General features: G+C 40.8%; 1 protein-coding gene and 1 long non-coding RNA gene across 6 annotated transcripts in view; one reads left to right on the forward strand and one right to left on the reverse strand.

Moving 5' to 3' along the window:
- The window catches only part of LOC137189807 (uncharacterized), a 115,843-nt gene that overhangs the window by 81,369 nt on the left and 12,636 nt on the right, over positions 1 to 21,838 (reverse strand). The window lies entirely within an intron of this gene.
- On the forward strand, positions 5,487 to 16,263 carry pitx2 (paired-like homeodomain 2). 3 transcript variants are annotated; one of them, XM_067599871.1, is made up of 4 exons: positions 5,487 to 6,205; positions 8,671 to 8,741; positions 13,590 to 13,789; positions 14,705 to 16,263. In XM_067599871.1, the coding sequence occupies exons 2-4, from the start codon at positions 8,696 to 8,698 to the stop codon at positions 15,260 to 15,262; spliced, it is 804 nt and encodes a 267-aa protein (XP_067455972.1). In that variant the 5' UTR covers positions 5,487 to 6,205; positions 8,671 to 8,695; the 3' UTR covers positions 15,263 to 16,263. The 3 variants fall into 3 exon arrangements, with proteins under 3 accessions (XP_067455972.1, XP_067455971.1, XP_067455970.1); XM_067599870.1 differs by lacking the exon at positions 5,487 to 6,205 and having other exon boundaries at positions 8,513 to 8,741; XM_067599869.1 differs by lacking the exons at positions 5,487 to 6,205; positions 8,671 to 8,741 and adding an exon at positions 11,971 to 13,096.

Raw genomic sequence — 21,838 nt, forward strand, 5'->3', positions numbered from 1 at the left:
ATTGTGGTGAAACACTGTGCGCTCATGTACAGTGCAGCCAAGCGCTGTGGCTCCATGAAAAGCAGAGACGAGCAGCGTGAAACACTGGAACTAATCAGAACACATGACATGGGACTAGCATCCTGATTTCAGATTAGCTATGTTGTATCCACCCCTCCCGCCATTTCTCTCTCTCTCTCTCTCTCTCTCTCCTCATATCTTTTATCCTTGTCTACCTTTTGGAGGTGATCTTTGCTCTATTTTAAATCCATCTTCTCATATCCATATATTTTTCTCATTACCTTTTTACATCTATTCCTTTTTCAGTCATCCATCTGAAATTCTGTTTACGTATCAAAATCTCTCTGTTCATGTTAGTCTTTAGTTAGCCGCGTTGTATTTTTTAAGTTTGCAGTCCACATTGAAACATCAAAATGACAGAAAAAAAACTAAAAACTCTTCTGGGTTTACCAACCTGAAATGTCATTTTGTTTCCATTTCATTGTGTAGTCAGTGTTAGCGGTTTTATGCTTGGAAGACGGCCCATTTAGCCCAAACCAATCAGTATTTGTCTAGTCTATAATAATCTTTATACTTGCGTCATTTTTGTGGTAATTTTTCCATCACTATTTTACTGACATCCCCATTCTTGCTCAGTTTTCACCCCAACCAGGAAAACAGGTGTTAACTGAGCACCACACTAGACGTAGGCTGTGGCCCGAAATCACTCCTGATTTACTATATAGCGCACTACATTTACTCTCCCGTTTTATTTGAGTGTCCGAATGCGGAGTGTGTAAATATATCCAGTATATAGTGCGCTCATAAATTCCACGATGGAACAAAAAGTAGTGTCATTGGCATGTACGCTACTTTCTGCCAACTATTCCACAATGTAACGCTGCACATTTTATAGATACAAAAAGTACCATTCATTGTGCAACAGCTGACGATGATGATGACGCAAACCGATGATGACTAGGATTCAGAGGTCTGGAACCAGGCTGTAGCTTTACACCAATTTGGTGACTCATCATTTTCAATATATTGTTTGAGACCAGCAGCGTTTTTTAAAGAAAGCTTCTCGATCGACCGTACAGTGACTTTCCATCATCAGAATTTTAGAAATGTTTCAAAAAGAATAATTTAACTCAAAGACCACTTAGGCTACTAGCAGTCCAGGGTTTGATTGGCAGATGATGGAGTTTGCTCAAGTTGTCATGATCATATACGGGAAGGGGATTAGCTGAGTCATCCCCATGACAAGACATGAGATGTGGTTAAAAGCCACAGAAAGAGCAAGTAAGTGTTCACCTTTTTTTTGACAAACTACATATTTCCAAGGTCAAGAATGAACACTCAATTTTTAGGAATGTTGTTGTTATTGAACTGCTGGATGAGAGTAGACGGTGCCAAAACTGAAAAACAGGATGCTAAATCAAACTCATCCAAATTTGTGCCAACAAAATCTTTCCCTCCTCTACCTCTCCTGAGTGAACTCCCTCACTACACGTGTACTTCCAATATATGACTTTATTGTTTATCATTTTGTTGTTTTACACATTTTAAAAGGGTTTATTTTCCACATTTCTACACTTGTCTGAATCAGCCTCCATAATCTCTTCAAGCTCCCGCCCCTCCCCTCTCCTCGTGTCCTCTCTCGCTGCCACAGTAGACCAATTAGGACTAAGCTGATTCCGGTTGTGACCTTTGGGTCCACCTCAGCTCTGCTGACAGGAGAGTTAGCATGTAGCTGAACTGTTTTACATGTTATCGACGGGGTGGGAGGCATCATAGTCATTTTATCACACCAATTTCATTCTTGGCCGATTTCCCCTTAGGCAGGTTAGTGGCAGCTTCCCATTGATTTTTCATGTAATTGATCAGAGACCTGCTTGAGCAATTTATTGGCCAGCTCACACCTGTGATTAAGGCCGAGGCCGCATGTGTTTATGCATGCACCGACTATTACTTTCCCCGAGATCATCCGAGCCGCTGTGCTGTCTGTCTGTGGCTGTCAGCGTAATGAATGCCGTCCTGGTCTCAGGGACATTTTTAATCATGCTTGACCAGAGTCATGTCATGTCCAAAGTCAAGAGGAATGGAGACTGGCTCGTCTGACTGACCAGCAATGACAGGAGTTAATATGTTCACATAAAAACATGGACCAGAGTTTAATTCAAAGTAATCCTTATTCATTTTGAAGCCGCTTCATGTATGGGATTAATATTAGAGCAGTCGGGGGGCCAAAACCACAATGACATCAGCTAAGCATTTTCTTTGGAAGCCGAGGATCGGATAATTACAGAAGAAGACAAAGACGAAGAGCTGAGTACTTTTTAAATATACACCATGTTAGCTGGGCATGTCGGGAGAAGTGAGGGTAGCCTATCATGTAAGTCATTTACTGGCCTTGCGTATTACGTTCTAAACCACAAGCCATGTTGCTGAGTTGGAGTGCTTAGCGTTAGTGTAGCTTGTCTCCCTTTGGTACTGTGACAGAGCTGGAATAGTAAGGATCAGGCATAAAGCCGCTCAACAAGCTCAAGAGCTATCAAAGAGCCACCCTTTTAATTTGGTTAATTTACAGGCAGCTTTTTCGCTAATAACGTTCTTGGAGTGATACTTGACAAACGGAAATACACACAGGATATTTCTGTCTCGAAGGGGAAAGTCTCATCTAATGTTTTGTCTTATTTCCTCTCTCTCCTTCTCCTCACTCCTCTTCATCACCTCCCTGTCCTCTCCCCTCATATTCCTTTCAATCGTAGCGAGTCACACCCCACAATAAAACTAAATTCCCAGCCATTACTTTATTTCTAACATATTAGCAGTACATAAACTGATTTGTTTAAAGATTTGTGGCTTTGGAAACACCGATTTGACTCCAAATTTTATTACATGGCCACAGAGTGCTGGCCAGACAGAACACTAGGCGACAATCGCATGTGGTTTGAGGCTGAAAACTGAAAGAAAAGAAAAGAAAAAAAAAAAAAGAAGAAGAAGAAGAAAATCATCAGGCTGGTTTCTCAGGCAAAGAGCACCCCTGAATAATGAAACCACTTCACATCTGCGCTACTCAAGCTTCCCGGTGCATCGGGAGGATGACAGTGTTCAACGCAAGGACTCGTATATTTCACTGACTAGTGTGGGAAAAAAAAAAAAAGGTTTAGATTCAGTTTTAATGGCAGTCTGTGAATTAATTCAAAAGTCATGGTGTGAGGTGAGAGGAGAAAAATCAGAGACAAGCTCCTTTAAAGCTATTTTTTTTTTTTTTGTTTCTTTTTGATTTGACTGTAATTTAATTGATTCCTCATGGCACGAGCGGGATGCAAAGGCTGCAGAGACGAGGGGAAAGGCATTTGTCACACAAAACCATTTATTCTATACGTCTGAGGAAATTAAGTGGGGCTCAAATTCACTATAAGACTGATAAGTCTGTGTCGAGGCACAATTTGGCACAGAACGCAGCCCATATAACAAGTATTATGATGTTTCAACACAGTCTTTATGCATGGAAATATAGGGCCATATTCTGTAGGGTGTGCATATGACTCCCAGAATACTGTAATGGTTTTATACATCTGCATCACTTTGAATAAACTGTCAGGCCTTATAGATCTTTAAAAAATGGCTCCAGGGGGAAATATGTTTCGTTTTATGCATCATCTTATGTGTACAATCTGTTTTTAGGTGTCATTAAGTGAAAATGATCAGCTAAAAATTAGCATATCAAAATGATAATTCATTCAAACTATTTATTTTTTAAAAGGAACCAAATATGACGACTTAAGTTGTAGATTTGGTGTTTCTGTTGTGGCTGAATTGGAGGGCAGTCTATCATCTCATCTCTTTAAGTGGAGGCTTGGATGCGTGCTGATAGGCTCTATATGAAAGCCGGAAAGAGTGTTTTAAAGTCCTCTCCAGTATGCAGGAGGAGGAAAAAAAAAAAAAGTTGAAATGTCCAACTGTACTGACTGGCGGGCTGATGTGCTCGTTAAGAATCAGGAGAGAGCATCAGCAGAGCAGGTCACCCTGTTTCTCACATCACAGCCCCATCAGAAATTCTTTCAAGTGTCCTTCTGCGTCGCCAAAGATGACAACGGCGAATCGATAAGCGCTTGAAATGAAAAGAAGCCGCCAGTTTGCCCCCGAGGCGAAAGATTTCATACCCGCCAGCCTTCTCTGAACTTCAGGCATTCCTCTGCACCTTTCTGCGTGAGAAAGAGGAGGCTCTTGACTGATTCTTTTTTTTTTTTTTTTTCTTTGTATAAGAAGGTAAGAGGAGAATAGCCGAGCATCATGCCTCTCCAGACGCGCTGCTCACCCTCTTTTTCCTCTCAGTGCAAGGCGGGGCGTGATTTGAGGATGTGCATGATGCAGGGGGTTGATGTTTTCTGCACTCGCTTTGGGGTTGTTTACTTGCAATTTAAGTGTGGGTGCGCGCGGGGGGTTGGGGGGTGTGTGTGTGTTTATGGGCACGTGTGCTTTAATATCATAACGCACGGGTCAGATTTTGAGGAAGTGAGTGAGCAGTGTTGGCAAATATGCTGATTTTATTTATTCTCCCTGTATTGGTTTGCATTTGACCCAACGCACTCCGTCTGCACGTTTTACGCGAGTGGAAAATTAATAAAATATGGCCTTTCTGGGCCTTTGTAGAGGACTAAAAAACCATTTATCTATGCTTTTAAAAAAAATGAGATAATTTAATGGGTCTAGCTAAAATAAATCAACCTGATCTAAGCAGCTGTTAAAATTACATTACTCTGTTTATAAGGTTACATAAGGATCCATTAAGCTTTTATTATATTACGTGTGTGTTTGGGATATCTGATTCACCACATTTTGGTTTGGGAGGGTTGATGATGCGCATGTTTTGCTTCAGTGTCCCCCCTTTTTGCCTAGAAATTCCCGTGTGGATGTGCGCATTAATTACCGCTTTGATGGGGAGTATGACTAAAAATGTAAAAGACGGATTAGGCGCGTGGAGCGCAGGCCTACGTCCGGTCTGCTCGCCTCACTTAAGATGCGAATGGAAAATCAGCCCAGTCTGTATCTAACGAAACGGATCTATAAAGAACATTTGCATCCGAGCCAGCTGTTCACTTCATCTGCACATAAATCCGCAACACGATAGCGCTCTGTCTGGCCCTGAACCAGCCTTATACACCCATTTCATTTTTTTTTTCTATCTGTTTTCCACCCACCTCTGAATATTCCAAATACTCTGCTTTATAAATATGTGAAATTATGTATACAATCGCCAAACAGACAGCTTAATTACACATTAATTAGGCTCTAATTTTGCTGGGTTACAAAACAGACTGAAATCTGAGCCTGTATCTTTGATGTAAAAAACCGGAATTTCTTTAAATTGACTGCCAGTGAGTGGATTTAGTCATAAATCTGTGGTTATGACAATAGTTTATTTTGCGCACAGCGTTGAGATAATAAGCAGGTGAGTCTGTTGTTGTAAATTGCAGGCTGAGTTTAGGCAAATTGAACCATTATATGTTTTGCATGCCTGCGCCTCCACTAGTGCGCCGTTACAGTAAACGCGCCTGGGCGGGACAACAGGAATATCACTGCTTTTTTTTTTTTTTTTTTTTTTTTCAATATGCATGTGCTTTTCAAAAGCTGCCATTCCGAATTTTTGATTGTTGTTGAAAGTTGAGAGGCTGTAAGTTTGCCCTCCGCTAGACTACAGAGGCATACATACACAAACACACCCCTTTAAAAGCACACACACACATGCACACACACGTACACACACACACACACACACGGGGTCCCTCTCTGAGCTCAAAAGAAGGAGGAAAAATGCGCCACTCTTGGAGCGTCTTTCAAGGGGGAAAAAGTTGAGGAAGACAGAAGGGGACGAACCAAGGGGAGACTCGGATGAAAACGCCTCCTTCGCTGTTTCTCCTCGCACTGTAAACAGATGGTTATTTATGCGCATAAATGAAACAATCCTAAAAGGTAGCGCTGCGTCTCTCTTTTTTTTTTGGATAACATAGCGGGGGAGCCATCCATGAACGCACGCACGCATTTCCGGACAGAAACTTAAGACTCCAGCGTTACTGGACATTCAAGTTGCTTGAATTCTCGCTGTAAACACAACTACTGGTGTCTAAGTGTGTTTGGACGGTGGGATTTTATCTCTTCACTACAGAATAAAACGCCGACGGCTGGGAAGATCAAACCCCACCGGTGTCTTCAACTGGTAAGTGCAGTAGAAGAGTAGAGGCGCACTTTTTTTTTTTTTTTGAAGCGGAGATGTGAGTTTATGCAAGTGAAGGAATTTGTTCCACCTCGGGGTTTTTTTTTTTTGCCTCTTCTTTGTGTTTCTGATGTGAATTTCAAAGCCGTGGCCGTAACATAAAGGAGCATGAAGTGGTGTGAGGGCAGGGTTCGCCTTACAGGTCGGCGGATGATAATGATGTATCGTTAGCGGTGATGGAGTGTGCATGGGGACATAAAAAATGGGGGGGTAAACTAAACTGTATTGTCCTCTGGTTTAGTGATAATCGTGAGAAAAGCGTCACAAATGTTAAACATGTATTAAAGGATCAGAAAAGAAAGATTTTTGCTCGTTTTAGCATCAGATCAACACGCGTTTTTGCTACTAAACGTTTGGGTTGTGTGAGGTTCAAAAAACAACACAAACTAAAATAAATTGTGAGTAAATCTAATAAACAAACGTTATAAACTCCGAGGAAAATATAAATAACACTCAATAAAAAAAAACAAGTGGGCCTAAAGTGAGTTCAGATGTTGTTTACCCTCCTCTCCTCTGCATCATTTTGCAATATAGGAGAAGAAGAAGAAGAAAAAAAAGAAATCGGGGTAAAAGAGGCCACGTTCACGGTCTCACGCCTTCAATTAATACAGGACCATATGGTGGAGGTTAGTCGATTCATCTCCCGGTAAAGGCTGCAGTCTCATGCTCCACTGTGTTAATTTCAGAAGTAAAGCCAGTGTGAGGCAATGCCAGCTTTCTGTCTGCACTGGGCCTGATGCCATGTGAGTCACTGACTCATATCAACTGTTGGTGGTGGTGAGAGCACAGAGAGCCCGTGAAGTGAGAATGAATGGATGGATGGAGATTTATATCTGGAATCATCATTTTCACACAGATATATTTATAAGCTGCTCCAATTGGATGTAAACTGCGGCGTATTGTTAGAAAAAATAATAATATATACACACATAAAGGATATGTTCTTTTTGAAGTTACACTGAACCGTAATTACGTGTTAATTATTATTATTATTTATTATGAATAGTACGTGCCTACGGATATTCTATGACATTAATCATGCCGTGTGGACAACTTGTTTAGTTTGGTTTTCAAATTAGCGCTCTAATATCGACCTTCTTTTACTAAAACGTCAATTAATCAAGCAATTTATTTATTTATGTTACATATGTATTTTAGCCTTTCGCTTTTAAAGGAAATACATGCTTTTAATGCTTTTTATTTAGTCTGCAACAAAAAGAGATCAAAACAATCCCTTCAATGTTGAAACTGTGTTCAATATTTTACCCAATAATGTCAAATACGATAAATACATAAATAACTAACACCGGAAGTGATTCCAGAGGCCGCGGCTGAGATATTGGAGGGACCCTTCATTAAATCTCACTGATTAGATAACACGGAGCCGCATGCTGTAACCTTCCACCTTACAGCCTGACCCGCACTATTTCATTTTGTAGTGGGGATAAAGAGGAGGGAAGAGTGATGCAGGTACACACCGGTAAAACTTAACCTCCAATATCTGCATCTTTTGAATTAAATAATAATAATAATAATAATAAAAAAAACCCTCACAGATGATGTAGAGCAGGTGAAGTGAAGAAGTGAGGAAAATGGTTAACAGCATGACTGCATGCAAATTCCCCCCGACTTGAATTATCATAAGCAAACAGTGTGAGCCTGGACTAATAAAACCCCATCTGTGTAACTTCATATCGAGGTAGTATGAGGGCTGCGATAATGAATTTTGTAATATCCCACCGACAGACATCTCAATCAGACTCTAATCCCGTGATTTTACTACGGAATCACTCCACTTCCAACTGCTGCAGGCTGCAACAAGATCCGGCTCATGCAGAACACGCTGCTTTTCAGATTTCTAGAGTCAGACTGCACAAAAATAAAGTCTGACGTTGGAAGGAAAAAAATATATAACAACACATATTGAGTGATGATACCGCGCTTTAGAGCCTGATTTGTCAAAAAATTAACAATCATCATGATGAGAAGATTCATTTGTTTCCACTTCAAATCAATTTGTTTCCATTTTTTTTCAAACCAAGTGGATTTTTCTTGAAATATTATTTTTGTTGGGTGAAATGTAAATATGACGCATTTCTTACAAAAATTAAAAGGCACCTTTATTGCTACCAGTGACATCAGAGCGCGCTGACATCCCAACGTGATCTTATGTATTAATTCATGTATTCACTCTTATTATAAAACCAGCATTTATGCTCTTATAAGTAAATTCGTTTTAACTTATTTCTCTTCAAGACCACCAACATTTGAGCACACAACAACTCTTCCTGGTCTCATGTTCACTCCACAATCACTGGCTGCAGAGGTAGAGTTGTATGAATTATGCAGGCAGGGGGTTGTTTACTAATCTTAAAGGCTAATTATGGCTCCTTTGTCTGCTTTTACAGAAGCGGTTTTCCACAAATTGCGATAATGGACTCCCACTGCCGCAAACTGGCCACCACCTGCGCGCAAATAGGTGAGTATCTGATCCATGTGAGTCAGTGTGGTGCGTTTCTCACAGCTCATAGAAAGAATAAAAAAAAAAAAAACAGGATTTTTTTTGGAGATCCAACATTTCAATCTATATATGTATATATAAGGATTTCAAAAATGGTGCATAAAAAGGCCTCTTGGTAATTGATACAGGCTGCAAAGAGGACATTTATTATCTGGGCCTATAACACATCCCTTATGTTCACTTTAATCTATTTCACACAGACGATGCACAGTTGTCTACGAAAAATGTCCCAAATTAGACTGCAAAAATAAGAAAAAAAAAAAAAAAAAGACTAGCTGACACATCCTGGCTCAAGGACGTTTTTGTGAATTAAGTTAACTGCTCTGACAGCCTGGTGGTATTTTCCAAATTTCTTGTTTTGTGAGGTTTCTTAAAAACAGGCTCAACATATTTGAATAAACGCAAAATAAGCGGAATTCTCCAGAAAATAGCGACGAGTTTTGTTGGGATTCGCACCAAATGACACATGGTTTCTTTAAGAGTCTAAGATTTCATTTTTGATGTTTAAAAAAGTTGCTTCATGTGCGTATTCTGCAGCGTTATTTCAGACTAGAACTGTTAGGGGTGGTGGGGGGGTGGAGGGGGTGGTAGGAGGGGGGGTGGGTCACAGATCTTAAGTCTTGCTTTGCTTGTCAGTGAGAAGTTGTTGGTGAATCCAGGTTGTTCACTGTCTTAGAGGGACACCTGGTGGTCGCGTGTGGATCTGCAGCTTCAGTGAGCAACATCCGAGCATTTGGGGGAAAACAGCTCTGCACAGCCACGGCCTTTTTTAATATATATATATATATATGATGTAGTTCAAAAGATTAACCATATGAATAATTATACATCTTATTGTGGCCTTTAATTCTCTACTTACTTGCCTTTGGCGCAGCACACAGCAACAAAACCCCTTTTTTTCATGCGTCTTCCCCCCTCTCTCTAATACTCCTCCACCATTTTCGAATCTATTCACAATAAATGGCAGCATGCTTCCGAAATCAAATCCCCCGAATAACATCCAACAAGAGACTGAACACAAGCTGGGAAGCCTGGGATTTATTAATTATTCGCCAGTGTAGCGGGGGAAATGACATCAGGTCTTGTTAGGGCCTTAAACGAATAACCAATAACTCTCATTCGGTTTCATTTAGCCGACATTGATGTGACAAAGTGCATGCTCTTCATGGCGTCATAGCTGCGCATTGTGAACGACCATTGATTAAAAAAAATAATCGTATATAAAAAAAAAAGAAACCGAAATAAACGCGGGATTTTATGCGGGTGAGTGAGAGTGATGCTTGCAAATATAGACACACCGAGCGTCTGTGGCCTAATATATGCAGCGCATGTTGGATTGACTCCGGGGAAAACTAAATGTATAATGAAAGCTCATTCGTGAGGAGGAATATACTAATGGAGGAATCTGATGTCTCCTTAATCCTATGTAAAAAGCCTTGTCGTCCCCCCCTCCCTATATTGACTGAATAGCTAATTAATGGCCCTCTATGACGGAGGCCTATTGCACGCAGTAATCCGCAGAAGAGAGATAAAGCATTCAGAAGGTAGAAATGAAGAGGAAACCGATAATCCACTTCAAGTTTAGTATTACAATCCGGCTAGAGGAAAAAAGGAGCAACAGACTGTTCAGTGTTGGACAGAAAATAAGACTTTTATTCTTGTTATTTTTAAGAAAAGTGCCTAAATCTAAAATCTGTTATTTTTACAATCACGTTTTACCTCCAAAATACTCACAATCATCATCAGTAATGTTATTATATTTTGACATTTTAGTGTCGTTTTAAATCTAAGGGCGTTATTGTGTTGTTCACACTCATAATAAGAAATGAATGATAGTGAATCCATTACGACATCATGCAAATTATGTATAATTTAATCAAAATTATACATGAATGATTATCACTTAAAAAAACATGAATCATCTTAATTGAATCACTCTGAGACCATCCAAACAAGGTTTTATTACTTTATGTGAGAGAGGATTCGCTCTCTAGTTTTGATAAAGTATCTTTCTCTCCCTTCTCAGTGTGTGTGTGTGTGTGTGTGTGTGTGTGTGTGTGTGTGTGTGTGTTACATACAGTCTATGGTCTGCTGGTATTTATATATCAGGGGCTTTCACGGGATTAGCCCAGTAACTTCTTAACAGCGCCAAATCCAAATGGGCGTTCGACTGGCCACGTGGAGAAGGGAAGTGTGTTATTTGATGATGATGATGATGATGATGATCAATGTGCGTTAGGGAATAAGAGAAGGACACAAAGAATATCCTTTGTATTGAAATAGTTTTATATATATATATATATGTGTGTGTGTCATGTGCACTTATATGATTCGTACTAAATTGGCATGAACGTCTCTCTACACAATCGGCCCATCACTTCCATCACCTGTTACCCAGCTGACATTTCTCCACCCTCGATCTCCCACCTTGAAAATTAAAGGCGCATTTGTTTGATAAGACATGTTTACTTTGCCTTAACGCGTCACAATCTTGGGGGGAATTGGATGAAGTAAAAAAAAAAAAAAATTTGCTGGCATATCAGCTCAAACTCATTAAAAGTCCTCCTTCAGAAATTCTTAGGCAAATGAGAGTCTTATCAGATTATCAAAAAAAAAAAAAAAAAAAAAAAAAACTACAGGAGTGCTCGCTGAGAACGACTGAGGGGTCCAAACGCAAAGTGAGGAGAGATATCCAGTTAAGCACCCAGATAAAGTAATCCGTCGTCAACAAACTGAGTCTGCATGGTTAACCGTGGCTCCGGCGGGGTTGATTTAATGGATATTTAAACCTTAACTCTGGGGAGGTCAAGAGGATTGCTTGGTTTTACAACTAGTACTGTCAATGCTTTTCCGCTGGATATTGGTTATATACAGGGAAGTGGTAGACGATTCACTCACTTAAGGTCAGTTTGGTCACCTTTTATGGTCACGCACATTAGACATTTTCCTTACTATCTAACTGAATATGAGGTCAAACATCAGAAGTGGAAACAATATTTAAACTCAAGAGTTGTGTTTACTACTCTAAATCAGGGTTTTATTCCCTGACTGACTTGCTTCTGAATGAGTACATGATATCTGAAAATCTGCATCCCAATGCAACACGCCCGTGAGCTGCACCAGCTGCACGTGTGTTGCTCTACACATGCATGTCTGGCAGTTAGTGTCAGTTGACAAGTGCGCACAGACAGTTTTGGAGCAGGCTGGCACATCCCTCCTTTAGAAATTACATTTGTTTTTTTTTCCAGTGGGTGTTTTTTTTTTATCATCGCGAGTCTTGTCACAGAATCATTGTGCTGCAGAAGGTTTTTGTGTTTGATATGCAGTGTGCATCTTTTTTTTTTTTTTTTCACACGGCTTTCAATACAATCCACCCAGTGGCTCGCTTTATCTACATTGAGTCTCTGAGTAAACTGCGGTGGCAGAGCCTGCGAGCATGCAGCTCAACTTGGGTATCAATAGAACTGCATCGTTTTACTGGGCCACTGGACCCATCTCATAAAATGAGGCCAAACTGTGTTATTTTCATTTTTATTTGGTCTTGGGCTGCTGCGCAACGGCACCTCGGAGCGCCGCGGGTACACCGTGCGTCCCATCTCTCTTTACATGCTTTTATTTGGAAGAGAAAAATAAGCGCCAGCCCGCATAAACACATTGGCAGACATATCTCGTTTCTGCAAGCTCCGGTTGGTTGGGCACACCGTCGTGTCCACATGGATGTGCCTGTCAGAGAAAATATGGGCGGGCGCAACATGGTGACGTGGAGGTCTGGAGAGAGGCGCAGTTGGATAGGCAGCGCACAGGCAACAGCTGAAATGAACAGAGAGCGGTGTGGCGTGTGTATGCCTCTGGATCTAATATCACCTACCTGTCCTTGTCACTCTAATAGTCAGCCGAGGTAGCCGCTGTTATCCCCGATGCTAGTATGGCTGCACTCAATGGCCTATTTTAAAGCATTTTCCAGTTTATATAGAAAGAGGGTTTCATCTCAACCGCAAGAGGAACCGCGCTGCTGTGCATTTTTGGGGGAGCTGAACACATTCCGCAGACGGACGACTTTCCGCCTATCCTGCGTGTACTAAAGGGGAGTTAATCTGCTTTTGACAGCCAGTTGTGCGATCTTTTACCGATGAACTCTATGAGGGATCCATTAAACATAGACCACCACCACCTAACAGGGAATAAACTTGCCTCCACGCACCACACGGCTCTGGCAATGGCCTCTAGTTTACAGCCGCTGCAGCGGTCTGTGGACTCTAAACATCGGTTAGAGGTGCACACGGTGTCGGACACGTCCAGTCCGGAGTCTGTCGGTAAGAACCGCCCGGGCTGCAGATGTTCTCAGCGAGGCGCAGCAGATGTCTTCTTTATATCAAACAAAAGATGGCTCCCATTAATCAACGTTAAGGGAGTTTTCATGCATGCAAACAGGCGATTATAGCTGTCATTTAAGCTGTCATATAATTAGTTTTGACACTGGCTTGTGTGTGAAAAGTTTCTGTGTCATGTAAATGAAAGGGAGCTTGTCTCGTGTCAACTAAAATTAGTGAAGCGTTTATTTAAATTCTTAATGTCAAGATTAAATCGAAATATTCACTAAAATCTCACAAAATTAAGGAAATACAAAACATGAAAAAAAAGTAAAACGGCTTCTTTTATGGATCAAAACATTTCTTCATCTACATTCAGATTTTTAAATATTTCATTAATTTCCCCAACAGTCATTAATTGAGGATTTTTTTTTTTGTGCACATAGGCCTAAAACCCGCCTGACCCTGACTGAATTAACTCGTGTCCTTTCTACAGAGAAAGAGAAGATCCAAAATAAAAACGACGACTCCTCAGATGACCCCTCTAAAAAGAAGCGGCAGCGGCGGCAGAGGACTCACTTCACCAGCCAGCAGCTGCAGGAACTGGAGGCCACTTTCCAGCGGAATCGCTATCCGGACATGAGCACAAGGGAGGAGATAGCCGTGTGGACCAACCTCACAGAGGCCCGGGTCAGGGTGAGTATTCCCTCGGGTGTAAACAAAAACAATTAGTGTTTATAATGTTGGGTAACTTGTTCCAATTGTCCGGTGTGTCTAAGAATATCCTTTATCTTCATATTATTACGCACGAACGACAAACTTTACGCACGGCTGAAGGTTTCTTGAAAATAATGTAATAATGTGTAAAGCACAATATTTAGCTGGAAAACAAATAATGAGACTCTTGTTTAAATATACAGCTGCTTGAAGCCGAATTTTAATTAGACTGTATATGTTTATCTATTGGGGTAAATATAATTACAATCCCCTGCACACTATGCAAAAATAATTTTAGCACAAATGAATTCATCTTTTCAGTAACTTAAAAAATAAAAAAGTCAAAAAAACTACTTATTTGTTATTTTTAACGTTTAATTACACATTCATATCATTGTTAACAGTTGAGGCTATTGACATGAGTCGGTGACAGATACCAGTCGTGTTCTCCTGCTCGTGTGAAAGAGGTGCAAAGCTTGTATTTTGCGATTGTCGCCCTGGCGTTGTGTGATTAAGGTCAGCGTGTTTGTGGACGCCTGCAGAGGAATACACAACCTCTCCACTTTGAGATGCTGTGGTGACACCCCGCGATGTGTATTCTGTTCAGATAAAAGGCGGATTCAAAGCGGGAATTATCTGCATAGGAAAGAAAAAGATTTATAAAACAGTGTTTGTTTGGATTTATAGGTGTTGAACCTTTTAGGGAAACATACTTAGAATTACATTTATAATATGATTTTACAGAAAAAATGCACACAATTTAAGATTTTTTTTTTTCTTATATTAAAATGTAGAACTCAGAGCAGCCGCTGTAAGACATCATATAGGAGCTGTAAAGGATTAGATTCTCCTCAAAGACAATCTCTAACCTTTTCTCATTTTCTTTGGGTTTAGGTTTGGTTCAAGAACCGGCGAGCCAAGTGGAGGAAACGGGAAAGAAACCAACAAGCCGAGCTTTGCAAAAACGGCTTCGGCCCGCAGTTCAATGGACTCATGCAGCCCTACGACGACATGTACCCCAGCTACACATACAACAACTGGGCCGCCAAGGGCCTCACGTCGGCCTCTTTATCCACCAAAAGCTTCCCCTTCTTCAACTCCATGAATGTCAACCCCTTATCCTCGCAGACCATGTTCTCACCGCCCAACTCCATATCCTCCATGACTTCCAGCATGGTGCCATCGGCGGTCACCGGGGTGCCGGGCTCCAGTCTCAACAGCCTCAATAACTTGAACAACCTCAGTAACCCGTCTCTCAACACGGGGGTGCCCACGTCGGCCTGCCCTTACGCGCCTCCGACCCCTCCTTATGTGTACAGGGACACTTGCAACTCCAGCCTGGCCAGCCTGAGACTGAAAGCCAAGCAGCACTCGAGTTTTGGATATGCCAGTGTGCAGAATCCGGCCACTAATCTGAGCGCTTGCCAATACGCCGTGGACAGACCAGTCTAATATCTACCTGCACTGCAAAAAATAACCACCTTAAGCAAGTCATTAGAGGCTGGTAGTGACGCTTGAAACGTTATCTCTCTCTCTCAAGTGAGTGAGAAAATGTGGCGGTGAAATAATTTTACTTTTTGTAATGTGTTTCAGGAAATGTATTAATCAGCTGGCATTCTGTTGATGTAGGCTAGTTGGGGTGTGATGTACATTATTCTGACTTTTTTTTTTTTTCCTCCTCTCAAGATATCGCCACTTTATCCTTGGAAACTCCAAAAAAAAAAAAAAAAAAAAACATATCAAGAAACGTGTGAAATTATCCCACCGCACCCTGTTGGTACATTTATTTTTTATTTGAATTTAGGAATCATGCGATTTTGAGAGTTATTACGAGACTAAATGGCTTGTTATGGTGGTCATTTTTTGCAGTGTGTGTGGGGTAATCACAAACAGCCGGCCACAGGAACAAGAGACTACTAGCCTACAACTACTTTTTTCATTTTTCAAAAAGGGCACTAGAAGACTGAACCACTGAAAAACAAGCTCAACTCCACACCGGAGTCCAACTGAAACGGGAGTTTTTAGGTTTATTCCCCCCCCTTTTAAACGAGTACCGGCCTGTTTCACACTGCGGCACAGTAAAAAGCTACAGGCCTGTTTCATTTTTTTTTCATAGCTCGTCATGAGGGGTTTCTCTGGTGGATTTTTGGACGTTAATTGTTGACTGAAAGGTTGTATATATATTTGAATTATCATCTCCTGTTTGTCGAGGCGAATGCGCTATAACCCTCCAATCCTCTCCAGGTTCAATTTATCAACGCATGTGGAAAAAAAAAAAAAAAAATTACCCTAAAAAGGAATCATGTTTTGCTTGCAAACAAAAAGGGAATGTAAATACTAAAACGCACCAGTTGTGTGTTTCTAACATATTATAAATTTATTATTAATGTCTGTGTGAATATCGATTTAGAATAGCAATTCTGGTTTTAAAAAAAAAAAAAAAAAAAAAAGAAGCATCAAAATGTTCCTGCGACAAATTATTTGGTTTTTGCTCTGTGTATACTATTTGGTACGGAATTATGTTCTTTTTTTTTTTTTTTTTTCAACATCCAAAAAAAACTATTGTGTTTTATTTAATGGAAGTAAATATATTGTTCAAAAACATTCTGCTGGGAGACTTTTATTGAATCTTTGTGTTAGTAGTCTGTTAGTGGAGTGTAAAGCAATGACAGTCTGTCTATAGCCTTTCGATTATGTGGAGGTGCTTGTGCGGCTAATCTATAGAGGAAAACAATGGGTCGCTCCAATACACATAGCAGCGAGATGCTCCGTCAGATTAACTGCTGAATACATGTCTGCCTGCTCAGCCAAGAGCCCCGGCGGGGTACTGGTGCTTGAAATAACACGGGAATCAACAAACAGCAGTTGGACCACACAACAATGACAACAGTCCATTAGAGTTTGAGGTTTTTTTCTCTGTTTGAACTCAGAAGATATGGAAGTTGTCTGGAGTGGATGATTAGGAAAAAAAAAACGTGCAGCACAATTTAAACAAAAATCATCCTTTGATTAGATTTACGCTTTAATAGGAGTTGTGCGTTTCTCTAAATGTATATTTCAGGGATGGATTTATGATCATAATCTACAAAATGCAACAGTGAGACGAGTTTGATCGTGGATATTTTTAAAGCTGCAATTTTTCTTCCAGAAATCTAAATTTACTGTGTAGCCTCTCTGTCTCACGCATGTCTCTGTTTGCCTTGTAGTTTTCCTTTGCAGCTCTGTACCCTTTTTTTTTTTTTTTAAAGTCGTTGCTTTATAGTGCGCAAGTGCGGCAAAGCAAAACAAAGACACGGTCTAAGGGAAACTGATTCACAAGCTTGAGCAAACAAGCGCACACAGAGAGGTATGCGGGGCTGCTGATGACTGAGGAGGCGGGGGTGGTGGGGTGTGGGGAGGTGGGGGGATGACTTGCACCTTTCGTGGCTGCAGGCAGAGCGCGGAGGCACCGGGGAGGAAGCACCGCAACACTTCCCCGCAGAAAGAAGTCAAATAAATAGTCCCTAGGCTGAGCTGCGTGCGCCGTCCAGCTTCACAACCACGATCATGATGTGAGGGTTTTTTTTGTGTGTGTTTATAGTCTATTTTAAAGCGTCAGTATGAAGCTGTTATCACTATTAAAATGAACAAGAATGATCTGTTCAAAAGAAGAAGAAAAAAGAGAGATGTGTCCACTTGGTGAAGGAGCTGATTTAGGATCTGATGTCATGCTGAAAGAGGCCTCAGGTCATCTCTCAAGGGGGGGATTATTATGAGTAGAAATAAATCACAGTTAGTCCAAATGTTGTTTTTACAAAAAAAAAAAAAAAAAAAGAATTGATAAATAACAAACACAAGAGAAGCAATCTTCTCTTTTTACAGATCTGTGAATATATCTGAGCGCATCCACAGCGGCCTGAACTCTTCGCCCTCCAGAATTAGATTTTCCTCTAAAAAAAAAGCTGCGGGTCCTTTTTTTTTTTTTTTTTTTTTTTGCACAAAGTGTCACCTTTTGATGGAGTCGGTAACGCGGAGCAATAATCAGCTGACAGGGATAAGCCTCGGCTGCTGTAGGGGGGCGCGAATACGCAAGTCTACAGCCACAATCCACATCCACACAATCAACATGTGTGAGCGCACAGGATGACCTGGAGAGAGGAGGCTTCAGTTGGGAAATGTTCATTTGGCTGGAACCACCGACGCTCAGGGACTGCAGACCTTTTGCCTTTTCTCCTCTCTTCTCCAGCCTACTCAAGGTAAGAGCTTATTAAAAGTTTCAATGGAAAACAAAAAAAAACACAATAGGCTTTTTAGCTCCTGTGGCTGCATGTTCGCTCACGTTTAATTACGGATTTTTTTTTTTGCAGAGAAAATTCACAAAATAAAGCTTTTGGTTGCACCGTAGATATTTAAATTCATCTCACGTTTAAGTTAATTATTATTCTGAATTCAGACACTTGCAGAGTCATTTACGCACCCGAACTAAACTCCTTTAAATTAGAAAAACTACATGCTTAGCAGGCATTAAATACGCACAATAGGCTACCTAAGAAATATAAACAATAAACCTAATAAGCAGGCTCTTATAAAGATTGTCAATCTATGTTTAAAGCACATTTATATTTTCCCCTTGCCTCATTTTTCGGACACCTAAAACCCACCAGCACATCTTGATGTGAGATTTGTTCCGCCAGCTGATTAAAAAAAAAAAAAAAATCCAATGTGAGGTAACACACCGAGCCGACACAGCTTCCACCTCCTCTCCTCTGGGAATTCAAATAAAAAGCGAGGAAGTGCAAATATCCAAACATGTATCGTTACACCTCCAATCTAATTAATTAACAAGCTCTCAATATTCATGCAGCGGCGGCTTTAGAGGAGATATGAGCTGGTTTGGTAATAGTCTCCATGCGATATTATCAGGGAGCATGTTTTCTAATTACACGCTAATGAGGCCTGGATTTCAACTATTGCACTTTTCTGAAACACACCTTCTTTTTTTTTTTTTTTTTTTTGCACAAATTGCCCTGAATATAATATATACGATGCAACTGATGGTAGAAAACACGGAAAACAGATATTTCTGTGTGAATTTTAATTTAAAAAAAAATAGTGCAGGAATATATTTTCACTGACATTTCACAGGTATTGTTATTAATTAGATGCAGCAACAATTTAAGCTTCAAAGATGAATATATTTTAGAAATTCATAGTACTAACTTCTCATATTAGTTGTGTCTTTAAACTAATTTAAACTCCTTTTCTTTTTGCACGTGTGCCTTTGGAAATGATGTTCATAAAACGTGTGTTTCTCTCTTCTCCAACACAGAGGAAACAAACACACAGTTCATTTAATATTTAGTGAGGTTTTTGTTTTTATTTGATAAGATGTAGCAGGAAGTGTGGGAGCTGTAGGTTAAGGAAATGCACTCAGATTACTGATGTTTCAGAGCATGAGGATTCTGACCAATAGTTTATTTTTGAAGTAGGCAGTGATGTAACAGGCCCAAATTAAATTACAGCAGGACTCCAGGCTAAAAACCAAGTAGCTTTCCAAACTGAAAGATTTCTGAATTCAGTAAAAGCGAGTTTGTCTCTTATTTGTGCTTTAGAAGAAGACAAGACAATGACTACACAGATGATAGACAGGCTACCTTCAAACACACATCTACTTCTAGCACTTTACCCAAAGAGTGCAGCGGTCAGACAGCAGAGAGGACTGCTGGGTGTCTGGGGGAGGTGGTCGAGGGGTTTGGGGGGGTTTGGCTCTGGACCAATGGCAGCCCAGCGGCTTCAGCTAAAGGTCACATGGTGTGACCTCACACATTCTCACCCTCACCTAAAGCCAGAGGAGAAGTTCTCCATAACAAGATGCACAACCGTCCATCTCAGCCGAAAGCCACAAAGCAGCTTCAGATTCATCTGACCTGCTCGGCTTCTCAGCAACACGGTGCGATTTAATTCAAGAGCTCCGCTGCAACGACGTTTGCGTTTGGTTACGTGTTGCAAAATTAAAAAATATTTATGTTTCTGTCTGAGGCTTTCATTTTAAAATGTGTGCTTTATGTGAAAATATTGGCTTGCTGGTTTTCATTTACGGCTACGTGATTGAGAGAAGGTGTGCAGAGATATGCAAACTTGTCGTGTATGCTGAGTGTGTGTGTGTGTGTGTATCTTATGGAGGAATCTGCATGTATATGTATGGATGTGCATACAGCCCGCGTGTGTAAATTGTGCATCAACCCTTCTCACAGTGGGGGCTCGGTGCTGTTTGGGGGCAGGCGGCTGGCCGGAGCGTGTGAAAGCAGATAACCAGGGCGAATTTCATGACGCACACACTTCCTGCTCTGTGAAGTTCTATTAAAGAGGGATGAAAACAAAAACACACATCTCAGATGTTTTCTCTACAAATCAATTTCTACACATTAAGCATGCTGAAAAGATCAGTAGCACGGCTCTCATGGACCTTGAAATAGTCGGGGGAAATGATCCATCAGGAGAGAATCGTGAATTTATTTGATAGGAGAAAGATACCCTGTTCTGGTTGAAACCTGGTTTAGAAGTATGTTTACCTGCGGTTGTATATTTCGCCGTGTTTTAGCAGCGATTTGTTAAGAGCCTGTATAGTGAAGAAGTCAGAAGCTTGATGTGTTCGTGGAACTGAACCGTTAAAATCACCGGCGTAGGTCACACTGCTTTGGAGTGCCAGCTGCTGAGTTAAAATGTTAAATATAAAAGTTGGACGCGTCTCAGAGCCGTTTTTTTCTTCTCTGAGGAACTAAATAAATACATTTTATAGAACAGAAGTAGTCCAAAGGTGATCAACGCTCTTCAGCAAAAGCTGCTGCTGGAGACACATCAGAAAGTGTGTCTATGTGTGAAGCAGGCCACTGCAGAGGAAAAGCTTGCATGCCCAAACTCCTCTGGATAAAAATGCCATTCAAGTGGCATTATTTAGCATTAAGGCTAACTACAGTCGACCTACCGAGCTGCAAGAAACACCAGTAAGCCTGAATCATGTTCAGTGTTAGCCACGTGAAACGCTTCCTGCATTCGCTTTGTTTCAAATTTTTTTGCACAAAACCGTTGCATTTTCTAAAATCCAACTATCAAACAGAGAAAATACAAAAAGTATATCATTCAAATTAGGCAGCCTGCAGGCACACCAGCTACCTAAAGTCTTCCTCATGCCTCTTCATGTTAACCTGACAAGTCTAAAGCTGCTAACATTTTAGCCTTATCTGAAGCATCGTGTTCAGACACCTTCAGTTTACACAGTCTGCCCCAGATGGCATCTCTCAGCACTGTTTTCTTTAGGCCTGTCATCTACTGTAACGTCTTAATTGACGTTTACCTCTGTTCGCTGCTGTCAGCCACCCGGACTCTGTGTCTGATGAGCAGCCTGGCAGAAGAGTTTCCCAGGCTCCGACTTCACACAGAAAATTACACCTGAGCGCTTTTGTTTGTTTTTGTATTTTTTTTTTTTCATTTCGTGTTGTACAATTTTCCCTTCACACGCAGGTTGAATTAGAAAATGCTGTGGAAATTGTCAAAGCGTCTAGTGTCTGAAGCCTCGTGCACTCATCGGTTCATGCGAGTTTAGCGACAGGACTGAAACCCCGGCTGTCCGTCCTATCTTATCGTAAAAGTCGAAGATCAGATAACAGTCCGTTTTGTTCTTACGGAAGCAAACTGTGAAAAGGATTTTAAATCTCAATTACATACACAGTTCCTTTTATGGCAATAATCCTAAATTGCTCTCTTTAGTAAGACCAGATATTCATAAGAGGTTTCTTCAATCTGCTTCTGCGGGGCCTCCGTGTCAAATTCATTCAAATCATAATGTGTTGATTCAAAGCATTTTAATATGAGTTTTTCATATTGTAGAAACAAAAGCCCCAAACACTGTCAGAGTTAATGTCCTCCTCTACGCACTGATCTGACTCTCCAGCTGTACAAACATGACATCTTTGGGCATAAAATGCACATTATTATGGAGAGGACCACTTAGGAAGATGATTTACATCCTTTATTCGCCTAATGTCGCGA

Source organism: Thunnus thynnus, chromosome 9 (genome assembly GCF_963924715.1).
Source record: "Thunnus thynnus chromosome 9, fThuThy2.1, whole genome shotgun sequence".
NCBI lineage: Eukaryota > Metazoa > Chordata > Actinopteri > Scombriformes > Scombridae > Thunnus > Thunnus thynnus.

Excerpts from the sequence above, each read along its gene's own strand:
- pitx2 (XM_067599869.1), top strand. The coding sequence starts at position 12,913 with ATGAACTCTATGAGGGATCCATTAAACATAGACCACCACCACCTAACA. Across the intron at positions 13,097-13,589 it reads GTCCAGTCCGGAGTCTGTCG|AGAAAGAGAAGATCCAAAAT; the intron begins GTAAGAACCGCC and ends TCCTTTCTACAG. Across the intron at positions 13,790-14,704 it reads TCACAGAGGCCCGGGTCAGG|GTTTGGTTCAAGAACCGGCG; the intron begins GTGAGTATTCCC and ends CTTTGGGTTTAG.